This window comes from Hyla sarda, chromosome 8, assembly GCF_029499605.1.
Source record: "Hyla sarda isolate aHylSar1 chromosome 8, aHylSar1.hap1, whole genome shotgun sequence".
Lineage (NCBI taxonomy): Eukaryota > Metazoa > Chordata > Amphibia > Anura > Hylidae > Hyla > Hyla sarda.
Genome location: NC_079196.1, coordinates 143337291 through 143353303, shown reverse-complemented (window position 1 = coordinate 143353303; position 16013 = coordinate 143337291). Strand labels below are relative to the sequence as shown.

Sequence of the window (16013 nt, the reverse complement as noted above, 5' to 3'; positions counted from 1 at the left end):
CGCATAATGCCCAGTGACATCACAGTACAGGGATAATATGCACAGTATTGTCACAGTACAGGGTTAAAGGGGTTATCCAGCGGGAGGGTATGGTTTTCAGAACTATGCCTGTACCTTGTACATAATAAATTAAAAATAAACCTGTGCTCATCTCCAGTTTATCCCCAGTCCGGCCCTGGATCAGAGGATCTTTCTCCAGATCTGTCAATGTTGGGGTACTCCCCGCATAGATCTGTTCGCCTCAAGGGCCAACAGGAAAGTAAAAGATTTTTTCTCCCTGTCACCAGCGGATCACCCCCTTAGGATAGATGCTTTTTCACAGAGTTGGTGCAGGGGACTTCTTTATGCCTTCCCTCCGGTCAGATTACTTCCCAGAGTCCTAAGGAAGATCTGAGAGGACAGGGCGAGAGTAGTGGTCATTGCCCCATTCTGGCCCCGCAGGGTATGGTTCACCTGGTTGAGGAAGATGTCAGTGTCAGATCCCTGGATCCTTCCAGAGTCCCCGAACCTTCTACATCAAGGTCCAGTTATGCATGCCGCGACCTCCAATCTTCATCTGACGGCATGGCAGTTGAGCGGGGCATCTTAGAACAAAGGGGTCTTTCTGATCATGTTATTACTACTCTGTTGGCGAGCAGAAAAAAGGTAACTTCTCAAATTTATTTAAGAACTTGGAAAGCCTTTGCGAGATTCATGCAAAACCCTATTGATGTTCTTAAAACTCCTGACATCCCAAAAATATTAGATTTTTTGCAAGCTGGTCTAGATAAACAGCTTAGACCCAGTACTTTAAAAGTTCAAGTGTCAGCACTTAGTGCTCTTTTTGATTATAAACTAGCGGAACATCCCTGGATTAAAAGATTTCTATCAGCAACAGTCAGGATGTCTCCGGTGGTTAGACCATTGGTTCCACCTTGGGACTTAAATATTGTCCTAAATAGTCTCACTAAAGCTCCCTTTGAGCCATTAGTTGAGGTTCCCTTAAAGATTCTTACCTTTAAGCTTGTGTTTCTTTTGGCATTCCCGTCTGCCAGGAGGGTTGGGGAAATTACTAGTTTCTCTATTAACCAGCCCTATTTGTCTGTCTTTAATGATAGAGTGGTATTGTCTCCTGATCCAGCCTTTCTCCCCAAGAGGGTCTCTGACTTCCATAGAACTCAAGTTGTGATTCTACCTTCCTTCTGTGAAAATCCTAAAAATGACAAGGAAAAATAATTCCATTGTCTAGATGTTAGGAGATGTCTTCTTCATTATTTGGAGATAGCTAAAGATTGGCGCCTATCGCCTAAGTTGTTACTTCAATTCCAGGGGCCGAATAAGGGTAGAGCACCTGCTCCTAGCACTGTGGTGAGGTGGATAAAACAATCCATCCAGCTAGCATACACTTCTGCAAATCTAAATCCCCGTTCAGGGTTTAGTACTCATTCTACCAGATCAGTTTCCACATCCTGGGCAGAGAGAGCCTCAGCTTCTATTCAGCAGATCTGCAGAGCAGTCACCTGGAGTTCACCACATACCTTTTACAAACACTACAGGTTGAATCAAATGAGAGATGAAGAGCTTTCATTTGGTCGTAAAGTTCTCCAGGCAGTAGTCCCCCCCTAATTATTAGTCTAGTCTACTCACTCTCCAAAGGTGCCATCAAGGGCGATAGGGAAAACATAAATTACTCTTTTACCGGTAATTGTTTTTTGTTGAGCCCATGATGGCACCTACTAATTCCCTCCCATGTTTAAAAAAATAAATAAATAAAAGGGGGAGATATATTAATATTTCCTAGCTATGTATGTAGGTTATGGTTGATTATTATGCATGTATAATTCCTTTTGGGTTGTTACTCCTTGATACTTGCTTAAGAACTGGGGAATGGCAGCTCCTATGGTCCTTATATGCAAACTGTTTCCAGTTCCTGTTTCCTGTCCTGAGGAGTCCTGAGGCAGTCTCTCCAAAGGTGCCATCATGGGCTCAATGAAAAACAATTACCAGTAAGAGTAATTTATGTTTTTTTATTCACTACATAACCCCATTAGTTTTGATAGCATATCTACTGTATTATAAAAAAAAAAATAAAAAAATAAAAAAACATTAAAATTAATGTTGCTGCCCACCATTGCATCATGTACGTCTTAATCTATGAAAATATATAATTACCGTAAATAAAATGTTATAATAATAATAGAACACATGCAGACACAGTTAAAGGGGTTTCCATAATCGACATTCATCATTTATCCCCCAGGTCTGATTGCTGAAGGCCCCACCACTCGATAAGAAGTCATCCATTCCTCCTCTCCAATATTTCATGTACTTTGGCAAAAATATTGAAGTTAATTATTTTACCTCATAAAATCCACGCACAAGGCTTTCCGTCTGCTGTACAACTCCTCTTTCTATTCTCCATTTTACCATTTTTTCAATGTATTCCTTTTTATTCTTTTCAGTCACTGCTATGTTAGCACCTCCTGGTTTGAGCTCGCGTTCTGTAATCTTGAAAAATGAAAATATTTTTTTTCCACATATTTTTGATTATCATGCATATTATGCAGCACTGTATGACAGCTGGTTGTGAATGAGGCAGAGTATTCTACTCTCAGAAAAATAGCTTGCTTTAAGATTTGCCAGGAGACAGAAGTGTGAACTGATATGACTAACAGGACAACTAAGTATACAGCTTCCAAAACCTGAAGGATAAGCCATCTCAGCAGCTGAAGACAAATTTAGAAAATGTGGCATTTTAGGCTAAAAAGTTTGTGCAAATACATTCCAGTCCAGAGCAGACTTGCAAGTCTGCGGTTAGCCTGCATTAATATCATTAGTAAGAAAGAAAAAAAAATGCTCAAGTCTGTGTAGTAATGTGCCCAAAACCTGTATATATAATATTTTGCATGTTTTTTTTATGTAAAATACCTTTTGACCTATGTGTAACTATGCTAGGGGCATTTCTTCAGATGCCTTACAAACTTGCTCCTTTCCTCCCCTCTCCCTCGCTATGAGGTCTGCAATAACATTTGCAAAGCTTTGTGCCTAAAGGGCATGCTTTTTATAACTCTAACGCAGCTATGTAAACCTATATGGCACAAATACACAAGAAATAAGTTGATAAAATGACCAAAGATAAATCATTTTGCATATAAATAATAATTTAGCACCTTGTTTTGCTTTCATCAGTGTGCATGGAAATGCTCCTTTTCTGAAAAGACTGCAAGCTGCCTGCATCTTACAGGTGTTCAGCTCATACTGGTGAATGTTGGATTATACATTGCTCTGAGGCACAGAAGGTAGATAACCACACCCTCAGAAAAATGATCAAAAATATCTAGTTATTGGACCAAAAGGGCTTGTTTACAAAATTAAAGAGACAGAGACCACCAGAGAATGGCCATTTTGAAACCATTTTATCACATATTTAGCAATCAAAAATTTAAATGAAGTATATTAGGAAAATGCTTCGTTTTTAAGGAATTATTAAAGGGGCACTCCGCTGAAAAGAAAACATTTTTTTTTAAATCAACTGGTGCCAGAAAGTTAAAAAGATTTGTAAATTACTTCTATTTTAAAATCTTAATCCTTACAGTAATTATCAGCTGCTGTATGCTCCACAGGATGTTATTTTCTTTTTGAATTTCCTTTCTGTCTGACCACAGTGCTCTATGCTGACACCTCTGTCCATTTTACAAACTGTCCAGAGTAGGACCAAATCCCAATAGCAAACCTCTCCTGCTCTGGACAGTTCCTGACATGGTGTCACGATTCGGCTGGCTGGAGGTGGATCCTCTGTGCCAGAGAGGGATTGGTGTGGAACGTGTTGGTGGACCGGTTCTAAGTTGCTACTGGTATTCACCAGAGCCCGCCGCAAAGCGGGATGGTCTTGCAGCGGCGGTAGCAACCAGGTCGTATCCACCAGCAACGGCTCAACCTCTCTGACTGCTGAAGATAGGCGCGGTACAAGGGAGTAGACAAGAGCAAGGTCGGACGTAGCAGAAGGTCAGGGCAGGCAGCAAGGATCGTAGTCAGGGGCAACGGCAGGAGGTCTGGAACACAGGCTAGGAACACACAAGGAAACGCTTTCACTGGCACAATTGCAACAAGATCCGGCGAGGGAGTGCAGGGGAAGTGAGGTATAAGTAGGGAGTGCACAGGTGAACACACTAATTAAGCCTGCTGCGCCAATCAGTGGCGCAGTGGCCCTTTAAATTGCAGAGACCCGGCGCGCGCGCGCCCTAAGGAGCGGGGCCGCGCGCGCCGGGACAAGACCGACGGGGAACGGGTCAGGTACGGGAGCCGGGATGCGCATCGCGAGCGGGCGCCTCCCGCATCGCGAATCGCATCCCGGCTGAGAGAGATATTGCAGCGCACCCGGTCAGCAGGTCTGACCGGGGCGCTACAAATGCAAGGATGTTGCGAGCGCTCCGGGGAGGAGCGGGGACCCGGAGCGCTTGGCGTAAAATTCCCCCCCCCTTGGGTCTCCCCCTCTTCTTGGAGCCTGTGAACCTGAGGATAAGACTTTTGTCTAGGATGTTGTCCTCAGGTTCCCAGGATCTCTCTTCTGGGCCACAGCCTTCCCAATCCACCCAAAATTTTTTTTTTCCTCTGACCGTCTTGGTGGCCAGAATCTCCTTCACGGAGAAGACGTCAGAAGAACCGGAAACAGGAGTGGGAGAAACAAGTTTGGGAGAGAAGCGGTTAATGATGAGTGGTTTAACCCCTTAAGGACCGGAGGTTTTTTCGTTTTTGCATTTTCGTTTTTTGCTCCTTGCCTTTAAAAAATCATAACTCTTTCAAATTTACACCTAAAAATCCATATGATGGCTTATTTTTTGCGCCACCAATTCTACTTTGTAATGACGTCAGTCATTTTGCCCAAAAATCTATGGTGAAGCGGGAAAAAAAATCATTGTGCGACAAAATTGAAAAAAAAACGCTGTTTTGTAACTTTTGGGGGCTTCCGTTTCTACGTAGTACATTTTTCGGTAAAAATGACACCTGATATGTATTCTGTAGGTCCATATAATTAAAATGATACCCTACTTATATAGGTTTGATTTTGTCGGACTTCTGGAAAAAATCATAACTACATGCAGGAAAATTAATACGTTTAAAATTGTCATCTTCTGACCCCTATAACTTTTTTATTTTTCCGTGTATGGGGCGGTATGAGCGCTCATTTTTTGCGCCGTGATCTGAAGTTTTTAACGGTACCATTTTTGCATTGATAGGACTTATTGATCACTTTTTATTCATTTTTAAATGATATAAAAACTGACCAAAAATGCACTATTTTGGACTTTGGAATTTTTTTGCGCGCACGCCATTGACCGAGCGGTTTAATTAATGATATATTTTTATAATTCGGACATTTCCGCACGCGGTGATACCACATATGTTTATTTTTATTTTTATTTACACTGTGTTTTTTTTTTATTGGAAAAGGGGGGTGATTCAAACTTTTAATAGGGGAGGAGTTAAATGATCTTTATTCACTTTTTTTTTCACTTTTTTTTTGCAGTGTTATAGGTCCCATAGGGACCTATAACACTGCACACACTGATCTTCTATGTTGATCACTGGTTTCTCATAAGAAACCAGTGATCAACGATTCTGCCGGATGACTGCTCATGCCTGGATCTCAGGCACTGAGCAGTCATTCGGCGATCGGACAGCGAGGAGGCAGGAAGGGGCCCTCCCGCTGTCCTGTCAGCTGTTCGGGATGCCGCGATTAGCCGCGGCTATCCCGAACAGCCCGACTGAGCTAGCCGGGAACTTTCACTTTTAGCCGCGCGGCTCAGCTTTGAGCGCGCGGCTAAAGGGTTAATAGCGCGCGGCGCCGCGATCGGCGCTGCGCGCTATTAGAGGCGGGTCCCGGCTTCACTATGACGCCGGGCCCGCCATGATATGACGCGGGGTTACTGTGTAACCCCGCGTTATATCAGAAGAGCAGGACCAAGGACGTACCGGTACGTCCTTGGTCCTTAAGGGGTTAAGGAGAGAGACATGGAAGGCATTGGGAATACGAAGAGAAGGAGGAAGAAGGAGTTTGTAAGAGACAGGGTTAATCTGGCACAAGACTTTGAAAGGACCAAGATAGCGTGGTCCCAGTTTGTAACTGGGGACACGAAAGCGGACATATTTAGCGGAGAGCCATACCTTGTCTCCGGGAGCAAAAATGGGGGTAGTTCTTCTTTTCTTATCGGCAAATCTTTTCATCCGGGATGAATCCTGTAAAAGAGAATTTTGGGTCTCTTTCCATATGGTGGAAAGATCACGAGTCACTTCATCCACAGCGGGCAAACCAGAGGGCAAGGGAGTAGGGAGGGGGGGAAGAGGGTGACGGCCGTACACCACGAAAAATGGGGACTTAGCAGAAGATTCGGAGACTCTGAAGTTGTATGAGAATTCGGCCCATGGTAGAAGATCTGCCCAGTCATCCTGGCGGGAGGAAACAAAATGCCGTAAATAGTCACCCAGGACCTGATTAATTCTTTCTACTTGCCCATTGAATTGGGGATGATAAGAAGAAGAGAAGTTTAATTTAATCTTGAGCTGTTTACAGAGGGCCCTCCAGAATTTAGACACGAATTGGACGCCTCTATCCGAGACGATATGCGTGGGCAAACCGTGAAGGCGAAAAATGTGTACAAAAAATTGCTTTGCCAACTGAGGCACTGAAGGAAGACCAGGAAGAGGAATAAAATGTGCCATCTTGGAAAATCGATCAACGACCACCCAAACAACTGTGTTGCCACGGGATGAGGGCAAGTCTGTAATAAAGTCCATACCAATCTGTGACCAAGGCTGTTCGGGGACAGGCAGAGGATGAAGGAGGCCAGCAGGCTTCTGGCGAGGAGTCTTATCCCGGGCACAGACAGTACAGGCCCGCACAAAATCAACAACATCCGTCTCCAGAGTCGGCCACCAATAAAAACGACAGATGAGTTGCAAGGATTTTTTGATGCCCGCATGGCCTGCGAGGTGGGAGGAGTGTCCCCATTTGAGAATCCCGAGACGCTGGCGTGGAGAAACGAAGGTCTTCCCTGGAGGAGTTTGCCTGATGGAGGCTGGAGAAGTGGAGATCAGACAGTCAGGAGGAATGATGTGTTGCGGAGAGACCTCTACTTCCGAGACATCCGAGGAACGAGAGAGGGCATCGGCCCTAATGTTCTTGTCGGCAGGGCGAAAATGAATTTCAAAGTTAAAACGGGCAAAGAACAACGACCACCTGGCCTGGCGAGGGTTCAGTCGTTGGGCAGACTGGAGATAGGAGAGATTCTTGTGATCAGTGTATATGATAACTGGAAATTTTTATCCCTCCAGCAGATGCCTCCATTCCTCAAGCGCCAATTTAATGGCCAGTAGTTCTCGATCCCCAATGGAGTAGTTTCTCTCCGCCGGAGAGAAGGTCCTAGAAAAAAAAACACAAGTAACAGCATGCCTGGAAGAATTTTTTTGTAGAAGGACAGCTCCAGCTCCCACTGAGGAGGCATCTACCTCCAATAGGAAGGGTTTAGATGGGTCAGGTCTGGAGAGCACAGGAGCAGAAGAAAAGGCAGACTTGAGATGTTTAAATGCGTCTTCCGCTTGGGGAGACCAGGACTTGGGATTGGCATTTTTCTTGGTTAAAGCCACGATAGGAGCCACAATAGTGGAAAAGTGTGGAATAAATTGTCTGTAATAATTGGCGAACCCCAAAAAACGTTGGATAGCACGGAGTCCGGAGGGGCGTGGCCAATCTAATACAGCAGATAGTTTATCTGGGTCCATTTGTAGTCCCTGGCCAGAGACCAAGTATCCTAGGAAAGGAAGAGATTGACATTCAAAGAGACATTTCTCCATTTTGGCATAAAGTTGATTGTCCCAAAGTCTCTGAAGAACCATGCGGACATGCTGTCGGTGTTCTTCTAAGTTGGCAGAAAAAAATCAGAATATCGTCCAGATAAACCACAACACAGGAATATAAGAGATCACGAAAAATTTCATTAACAAAGTCTTGGAAGACGACAGGGGCGTTGCACAGGCCAAAGGGCATGACCAGATACTCAAAGTGTCCATCTCTGGTGTTAAATGCAGTCTTCCATTCGTCCCCCTCCCTGATGCGGATGAGATTATAAGCCCCTCTTAAGTCCAGTTTGGTAAAGATGTGGGCACCTTGTAGGCGATCAAAGAGTTCCGAGATAAGAGGTAAGGGGTAGCGGTTTTTTACCGTGATTTTATTAAGTCCGCGGTAATCAATGCAAGGACGTAGGGAGCCATCCTTTTTGGACACAAAAAAAAATCCAGCTCCGGCAGGAGAGGAGGATTTGCGGATAAACCCCTTTTTTAAATTTTCCTGGATGTACTCTGACATGGCAAGAGTCTCTGGAACAGACAGAGGATAGATTCTGCCTCGGGGTGGAGTAGTACCCGGGAGGAGGTCAATAGGACAGTCATAAGGCCTGTGAGGAGGTAAAGTCTCAGCTTGCTTTTTGCAAAAAACGTCAGCATAGTCCATATAAGCCTTAGGAAGACCGGATACAGGGGGAACCACAGGGTCACGGCAGGGAGTACTGGGAACCGGTTTAAGACAGTCCTTGAGACAAGAAGTACCCCAGTTCTTGATTTCTCCTGTGGACCAATCAAGGGTTGGGGAATGGCGTTGAAGCCACGGTAATCCAAGAAGAATTTCAGAAGTGCAGTTGGAGAGGACCAAAAATTCAATTTTTTCGTGATGAGGTCCGATGCACATTAGGAGAGGTTCCGTGCGGTAACGCACGGTACAGTCCAATCTTTCATTGTTAACAGAATTGATGTAGAGGGGTCTGGCGAGACTGGTCACCGGGATGTTGAACCTGTTGATGAGAGAGGCCAAAATAAAATTTCCTGCAGATCCGGAATCCAAGAAGGCCATAGCAGAGAAGGTAGAGGAAGATATCCGCACAGGCACAGTAAGGCGTGGAGAAGCACAGTTGACATCAAGAACTGTCTCACCTTTGTGCGGAGTCAGCGTACGTCTTTCCAGGCGGGGAGGACGGATAGGACAATCCTTCAAGAAGTGTTCGGTACCGGCACAGTACAGGCACAGATTCTCCATGCGGCGTCGTGTCCTCTCTTGAGGTGTCAAGCGAGACCGGTCAACTTGCATAGCCTCCACGGCGGGAGGCACAGGAACGGATTGCAGAGGACCAGAGGAGAGAGGAGCCGGGGAGAGAAACCGCCTCGTGCGAACAAAGTCCATTTCCTGGCGGAGCTCCTGACGCCTTTCGGAAAAACGCATGTCAATGCGGGTGGCCAGATGAATAAGTTCATGCAGGTTAGCAGGAATTTCTCGTGCGGCCAGCACATCTTTAATGTTGCTGGATAGGCCTTTTTTAAAGGTCGCGCAGAGGGCCTCATTATTCCAGGATAATTCGGAGGCAAGAGTACGGAATTGGATGGCGTACTCGCCAACAGAAGAATTACCCTGGACCAGGTTCAGCAGGGCAGTCTCAGCAGAAGAGGCTCGGGCAGGTTCCTCAAAGACACTTCGAATCTCCGTGAAGAAGGAGTGTACAGAGGCAGTGACAGGGTCATTGCGGTCCCAGAGCGGTGTGGCCCATGACAGAGCTTTCCCAGACAGAAGGCTGACTACGAAAGCCACCTTAGACCTTTCAGTAGGAAACTGGTCCGACATCATCTCCAAGTGCAGGGAACATTGCGAAAGAAAGCCACGGCAAAACTTAGAGTCCCCATCAAATTTATCCGGCAAGGATAATCGTAGGCCGGAAGCGGCCACTCGCTGCGGAGGAGGTGCAGGAGCTGGCGGAGGAGATTGTTGCTGGAGTTGTGGTAATAGCTGCTGTAGCATCACGGTCAGTTGAGACAGCTGGTGGCCTTGTTGCACTATCTGTTGCGACTGCTGGGCGACCACCGTGGTGAGGTCGGCGACAACTGGCAGTGGGACTTCAGCGGGATCCATGGCTGGATCTACTGTCACGATTCGGCTGGCTGGAGGTGGATCCTCTGTGCCAGAGAGGGATTGGCGTGGACCGTGTTGGTGGACCGGTTCTAAGTTGCTACTGGTATTCACCAGAGCCCGCCGCAAAGCGGGATGGTCTTGCAGCGGCGGTAGCAACCAGGTCGTATCCACCAGCAACGGCTCAACCTCTCTGACTGCTGAAGATAGGCGCGGTACAAGGGAGTAGACAAGAGCAAGGTCGGACGTAGCAGAAGGTCAGGGCAGGCAGCAAGGATCGTAGTCAGGGGCAACGGCAGGAGGTCTGGAACACAGGCTAGGAACACACAAGGAAACGCTTTCACTGGCACAATGGCAACAAGATCCGGCGAGGGAGTGCAGGGGAAGTGAGGTATAAGTAGGGAGTGCACAGGTGAACACACTAATTAAGCCTGCTGCGCCAATCAGTGGCGCAGTGGCCCTTTAAATTGCAGAGACCCGGCGCGCGCCCTAAGGAGCGGGGCCGCGCGCGCCGGGACAAGACCGACGGGGAACGGGTCAGGTACGGGAGCCGGGATGCGCATCGCGAGCGGGCGCCTCCCGCATCGCGAATCGCATCCCGGCTGAGAGAGATATTGCAGCGCACCCGGTCAGCAGGTCTGACCGGGGCGCTACAAATGCAAGGATGTTGCGAGCGCTCCGGGGAGGAGCGGGGACCCGGAGCGCTTGGCGTAAAATTCCCCCCCCCTTGGGTCTCCCCCTCTTCTTGGAGCCTGTGAACCTGAGGATAAGACTTTTGTCTAGGATGTTGTCCTCAGGTTCCCAGGATCTCTCTTCTGGGCCACAGCCTTCCCAATCCACCCAAAATTTTTTTTTTCCTCTGACCGTCTTGGTGGCCAGAATCTCCTTCACGGAGAAGACGTCAGAAGAACCGGAAACAGGAGTGGGAGAAACAAGTTTGGGAGAGAAGCGGTTAATGATGAGTGGTTTAACCCCTTAAGGACCGGAGGTTTTTTCGTTTTTGCATTTTCGTTTTTTGCTCCTTGCCTTTAAAAAATCATAACTCTTTCAAATTTACACCTAAAAATCCATATGATGGCTTATTTTTTGCGCCACCAATTCTACTTTGTAATGACGTCAGTCATTTTGCCCAAAAATCTATGGTGAAGCGGGAAAAAAAATCATTGTGCGACAAAATTGAAAAAAAAACGCTGTTTTGTAACTTTTGGGGGCTTCCGTTTCTACGTAGTACATTTTTCGGTAAAAATGACACCTGATATGTATTCTGTAGGTCCATATGATTAAAATGATACCCTACTTATATAGGTTTGATTTTGTCGGACTTCTGGAAAAAATCATAACTACATGCAGGAAAATTAATACGTTTAAAATTGTCATCTTCTGACCCCTATAACTTTTTTATTTTTCCGTGTATGGGGCGGTATGAGCGCTCATTTTTTGCGCCGTGATCTGAAGTTTTTAACGGTACCATTTTTGCATTGATAGGACTTATTGATCACTTTTTATTCATTTTTAAATGATATAAAAACTGACCAAAAATGCACTATTTTGGACTTTGGAATTTTTTTGCGCGCACGCCATTGACCGAGCGGTTTAATTAATGATATATTTTTATAATTCGGACATTTCCGCACGCGGTGATACCACATATGTTTATTTTTATTTACACTGTGTTTTTTTTTTTTTATTGGAAAAGGGGGGTGATTCAAACTTTTAATAGGGGAGGAGTTAAATGATCTTTATTCACTTTTTTTTTCACTTTTTTTTTGCAGTGTTATAGGTCCCATAGGGACCTATAACACTGCACACACTGATCTTCTATGTTGATCACTGGTTTCTCATAAGAAACCAGTGATCAACGATTCTGCCGGATGACTGCTCATGCCTGGATCTCAGGCACTGAGCAGTCATTTGGCGATCGGACAGCGAGGAGGCAGGAAGGGGCCCTCCCGCTGTCCTGTCAGCTGTTCGGGATGCCGCGATTAGCCGCGGCTATCCCGAACAGCCCGACTGAGCTAGCCGGGAACTTTCACTTTTAGCCGCGCGGCTCAGCTTTGAGCGCGCGGCTAAAGGGTTAATAGCGCGCGGCGCCGCGATCGGCGCTGCGCGCTATTAGAGGCGGGTCCCGGCTTCACTATGACGCCGGGCCCGCCATGATATGACGCGGGGTTACTGTGTAACCCCGCGTTATATCAGAAGAGCAGGACCAAGGACGTACCGGTACGTCCTTGGTCCTTAAGGGGTTAAGGAGAGAGACATGGAAGGCATTGGGAATACGAAGAGAAGGAGGAAGAAGGAGTTTGTAAGAGACAGGGTTAATCTGGCACAAGACTTTGAAAGGACCAAGATAGCGTGGTCCCAGTTTGTAACTGGGGACACGAAAGCGGACATATTTAGCGGAGAGCCATACCTTGTCTCCGGGAGCAAAAATGGGGGTAGTTCTTCTTTTCTTATCGGCAAATCTTTTCATCCGGGATGAATCCTGTAAAAGAGAATTTTGGGTCTCTTTCCATATGGTGGAAAGATCACGAGTCACTTCATCCACAGCGGGCAAACCAGAGGGCAAGGGAGTAGGGAGGGGGGGAAGAGGGTGACGGCCGTACACCACGAAAAATGGGGACTTAGCAGAAGATTCGGAGACTCTGAAGTTGTATGAGAATTCGGCCCATGGTAGAAGATCTGCCCAGTCATCCTGGCGGGAGGAAACAAAATGCCGTAAATAGTCACCCAGGACCTGATTAATTCTTTCTACTTGCCCATTGGATTGGGGATGATAAGAAGAAGAGAAGTTTAATTTAATCTTGAGCTGTTTACAGAGGGCCCTCCAGAATTTAGACACGAATTGGACGCCTCTATCCGAGACGATATGCGTGGGCAAACCGTGAAGGCGAAAAATGTGTACAAAAAATTGCTTTGCCAACTGAGGCGCTGAAGGAAGACCAGGAAGAGGAATAAAATGTGCCATCTTGGAAAATCGATCAACGACCACCCAAACAACTGTGTTGCCACGGGATGAGGGCAAGTCTGTAATAAAGTCCATACCAATCTGTGACCAAGGCTGTTCGGGGACAGGCAGAGGATGAAGGAGGCCAGCAGGCTTCTGGCGAGGAGTCTTATCCCGGGCACAGACAGTACAGGCCCGCACAAAATCAACAACATCCGTCTCCAGAGTCGGCCACCAATAAAAACGACAGATGAGTTGCAAGGATTTTTTGATGCCCGCATGGCCTGCGAGGTGGGAGGAGTGTCCCCATTTGAGAATCCCGAGACGCTGGCGTGGAGAAACGAAGGTCTTCCCTGGAGGTGTTTGCCTGATGGAGGCTGGAGAAGTGGAGATCAGACAGTCAGGAGGAATGATGTGTTGCGGAGAGACCTCTACTTCAGAGGCATCCGAAGAACGAGAGAGGGCATCGGCCCTAATGTTCTTGTCGGCAGGGCGAAAATGAATTTCAAAGTTAAAACGGGCAAAGAACAACGACCACCTGGCCTGGCGAGGGTTCAGTCGTTGGGCAGACTGGAGATAGGAGAGATTCTTGTGATCAGTGTATATGATAACTGGAAATTTTGATCCCTCCAGCAGATGCCTCCATTCCTCAAGCGCCAATTTAATGGCCAGTAGTTCTCGATCCCCAATGGAGTAGTTTCTCTCCGCCGGAGAGAAGGTCCTAGAAAAAAAACCACAAGTAACAGCATGCCTGGAAGAATTTTTTTGTAGAAGGACAGCTCCAGCTCCCACTGAGGAGGCATCTACCTCCAATAGGAAGGGTTTAGATGGGTCAGGTCTGGAGAGCACAGGAGCAGAAGAAAAGGCAGACTTGAGATGTTTAAATGCGTCTTCCGCTTGGGGAGACCAGGACTTGGGATTGGCATTTTTCTTGGTTAAAGCCACGATAGGAGCCACAATAGTGGAAAAGTGTGGAATAAATTGTCTGTAATAATTGGCGAACCCCAAAAAACGTTGGATAGCACGGAGTCCGGAGGGGCGTGGCCAATCTAATACAGCAGATAGTTTATCTGGGTCCATTTGTAGTCCCTGGCCAGAGACCAAGTATCCTAGGAAAGGAAGAGATTGACATTCAAAGAGACATTTCTCCATTTTGGCATAAAGTTGATTGTCCCAAAGTCTCTGAAGAACCATGCGGACATGCTGGCGGTGTTCTTCTAAGTTGGCAGAAAAAAATCAGAATATCGTCCAGATAAACCACAACACAGGAATATAAGAGATCACGAAAAATTTCATTAACAAAGTCTTGGAAGACGACAGGGGCGTTGCACAGGCCAAAGGGCATGACCAGATACTCAAAGTGTCCATCTCTGGTGTTAAATGCAGTCTTCCATTCGTCCCCCTCCCTGATGCGGATGAGATTATAAACCCCTCTTAAGTCCAGTTTGGTAAAGATGTGGGCACCTTGTAGGCGATCAAAGAGTTCCGAGATAAGAGGTAAGGGGTAGCGGTTTTTTACCGTGATTTTATTAAGTCCGCGGTAATCAATGCAAGGACGTAGGGAGCCATCTTTTTTGGACACAAAAAAAAATCCAGCTCCGGCAGGAGAGGAGGATTTGCGGATAAACCCCTTTTTTAAATTTTCCTGGATGTACTCTGACATGGCAAGAGTCTCTGGAACAGACAGAGGATAGATTCTGCCTCGGGGTGGAGTAGTACCCGGGAGGAGGTCAATAGGACAGTCATAAGGCCTGTGAGGAGGTAAAGTCTCAGCTTGCTTTTTGCAAAAAACGTCAGCATAGTCCATATAAGCCTTAGGAAGACCGGATACAGGGGGAACCACAGGGTCACGGCAGGGAGTACTGGGAACCGGTTTAAGACAGTCCTTGAGACAAGAAGTACCCCAGTTCTTGATTTCTCCTGTGGACCAATCAAGGGTTGGGGAATGGCGTTGAAGCCACGGTAATCCAAGAAGAATTTCAGAAGTGCAGTTGGAGAGGACCAAAAATTCAATTTTTTCGTGATGAGGTCCGATGCACATTAGGAGAGGTTCCGTGCGGTAACGCACGGTACAGTCCAATCTTTCATTGTTAACAGAATTGATGTAGAGGGGTCTGGCGAGACTGGTCACCGGGATGTTGAACCTGTTGATGAGAGAGGCCAAAATAAAATTTCCTGCAGATCCGGAATCCAAGAAGGCCATAGCAGAGAAGGTAGAGGAAGATATCCGCACAGGCACAGTAAGGCGTGGAGAAGCACAGTTGACATCAAGAACTGTCTCACCTTTGTGCGGAGTCAGCGTACGTCTTTCCAGGCGGGGAGGACGGATAGGACAATCCTTCAAGAAGTGTTCGGTACCGGCACAGTACAGGCACAGATTCTCCATGCGGCGTCGTGTCCTCTCTTGAGGTGTCAAGCGAGACCGGTCAACTTGCATAGCCTCCACGGCGGGAGGCACAGGAACGGATTGCAGAGGACCAGAGGAGAGAGGAGCCGGGGAGAGAAACCGCCTCGTGCGAACAAAGTCCATTTCCTGGCGGAGCTCCTGACGCCTTTCGGAAAAACGCATGTCAATGCGGGTGGCCAGATGAATAAGTTCATGCAGGTTAGCAGGAATTTCTCGTGCGGCCAGCACATCTTTAATGTTGCTGGATAGGCCTTTTTTAAAGGTCGCGCAGAGGGCCTCATTATTCCAGGATAATTCGGAGGCAAGAGTACGGAATTGGATGGCGTACTCGCCAACAGAAGAATTACCCTGGACCAGGTTCAGCAGGGCAGTCTCAGCAGAAGAGGCTCGGGCAGGTTCCTCAAAGACACTTCGAATCTCCGTGAAGAAGGAGTGTACAGAGGCAGTGACAGGGTCATTGCGGTCCCAGAGCGGTGTGGCCCATGACAGAGCTTTCCCAGACAGAAGGCTGACTACGAAAGCCACCTTAGACCTTTCAGTAGGAAACTGGTCCGACATCATCTCCAAGTGCAGGGAACATTGCGAAAGAAAGCCACGGCAAAACTTAGAGTCCCCATCAAATTTATCCGGCAAGGATAATCGTAGGCCGGAAGCGGCCACTCGCTGCGGAGGAGGTGCAGGAGCTGGCGGAGGAGATTGTTGCTGGAGTTGTGGTAATAGCTGCTGTAGCATCACGG

At 47.0% G+C, this 16013-nt stretch overlaps 1 protein-coding gene across 4 annotated transcripts in view; it reads right to left on the bottom strand.

Moving 5' to 3' along the window:
* Positions 1-16013, bottom strand: part of HECW2 (HECT, C2 and WW domain containing E3 ubiquitin protein ligase 2) — a 660271-nt gene that overhangs the window by 43083 nt on the left and 601175 nt on the right. For all 4 annotated transcript variants that reach the window (XM_056536055.1, XM_056536058.1, XM_056536057.1 and 1 more), the window contains one exon: positions 2341-2487. In XM_056536055.1, the coding sequence (XP_056392030.1) occupies positions 2341-2487 (147 nt within the window). The remainder of the gene's footprint in view (positions 1-2340; positions 2488-16013) is intronic.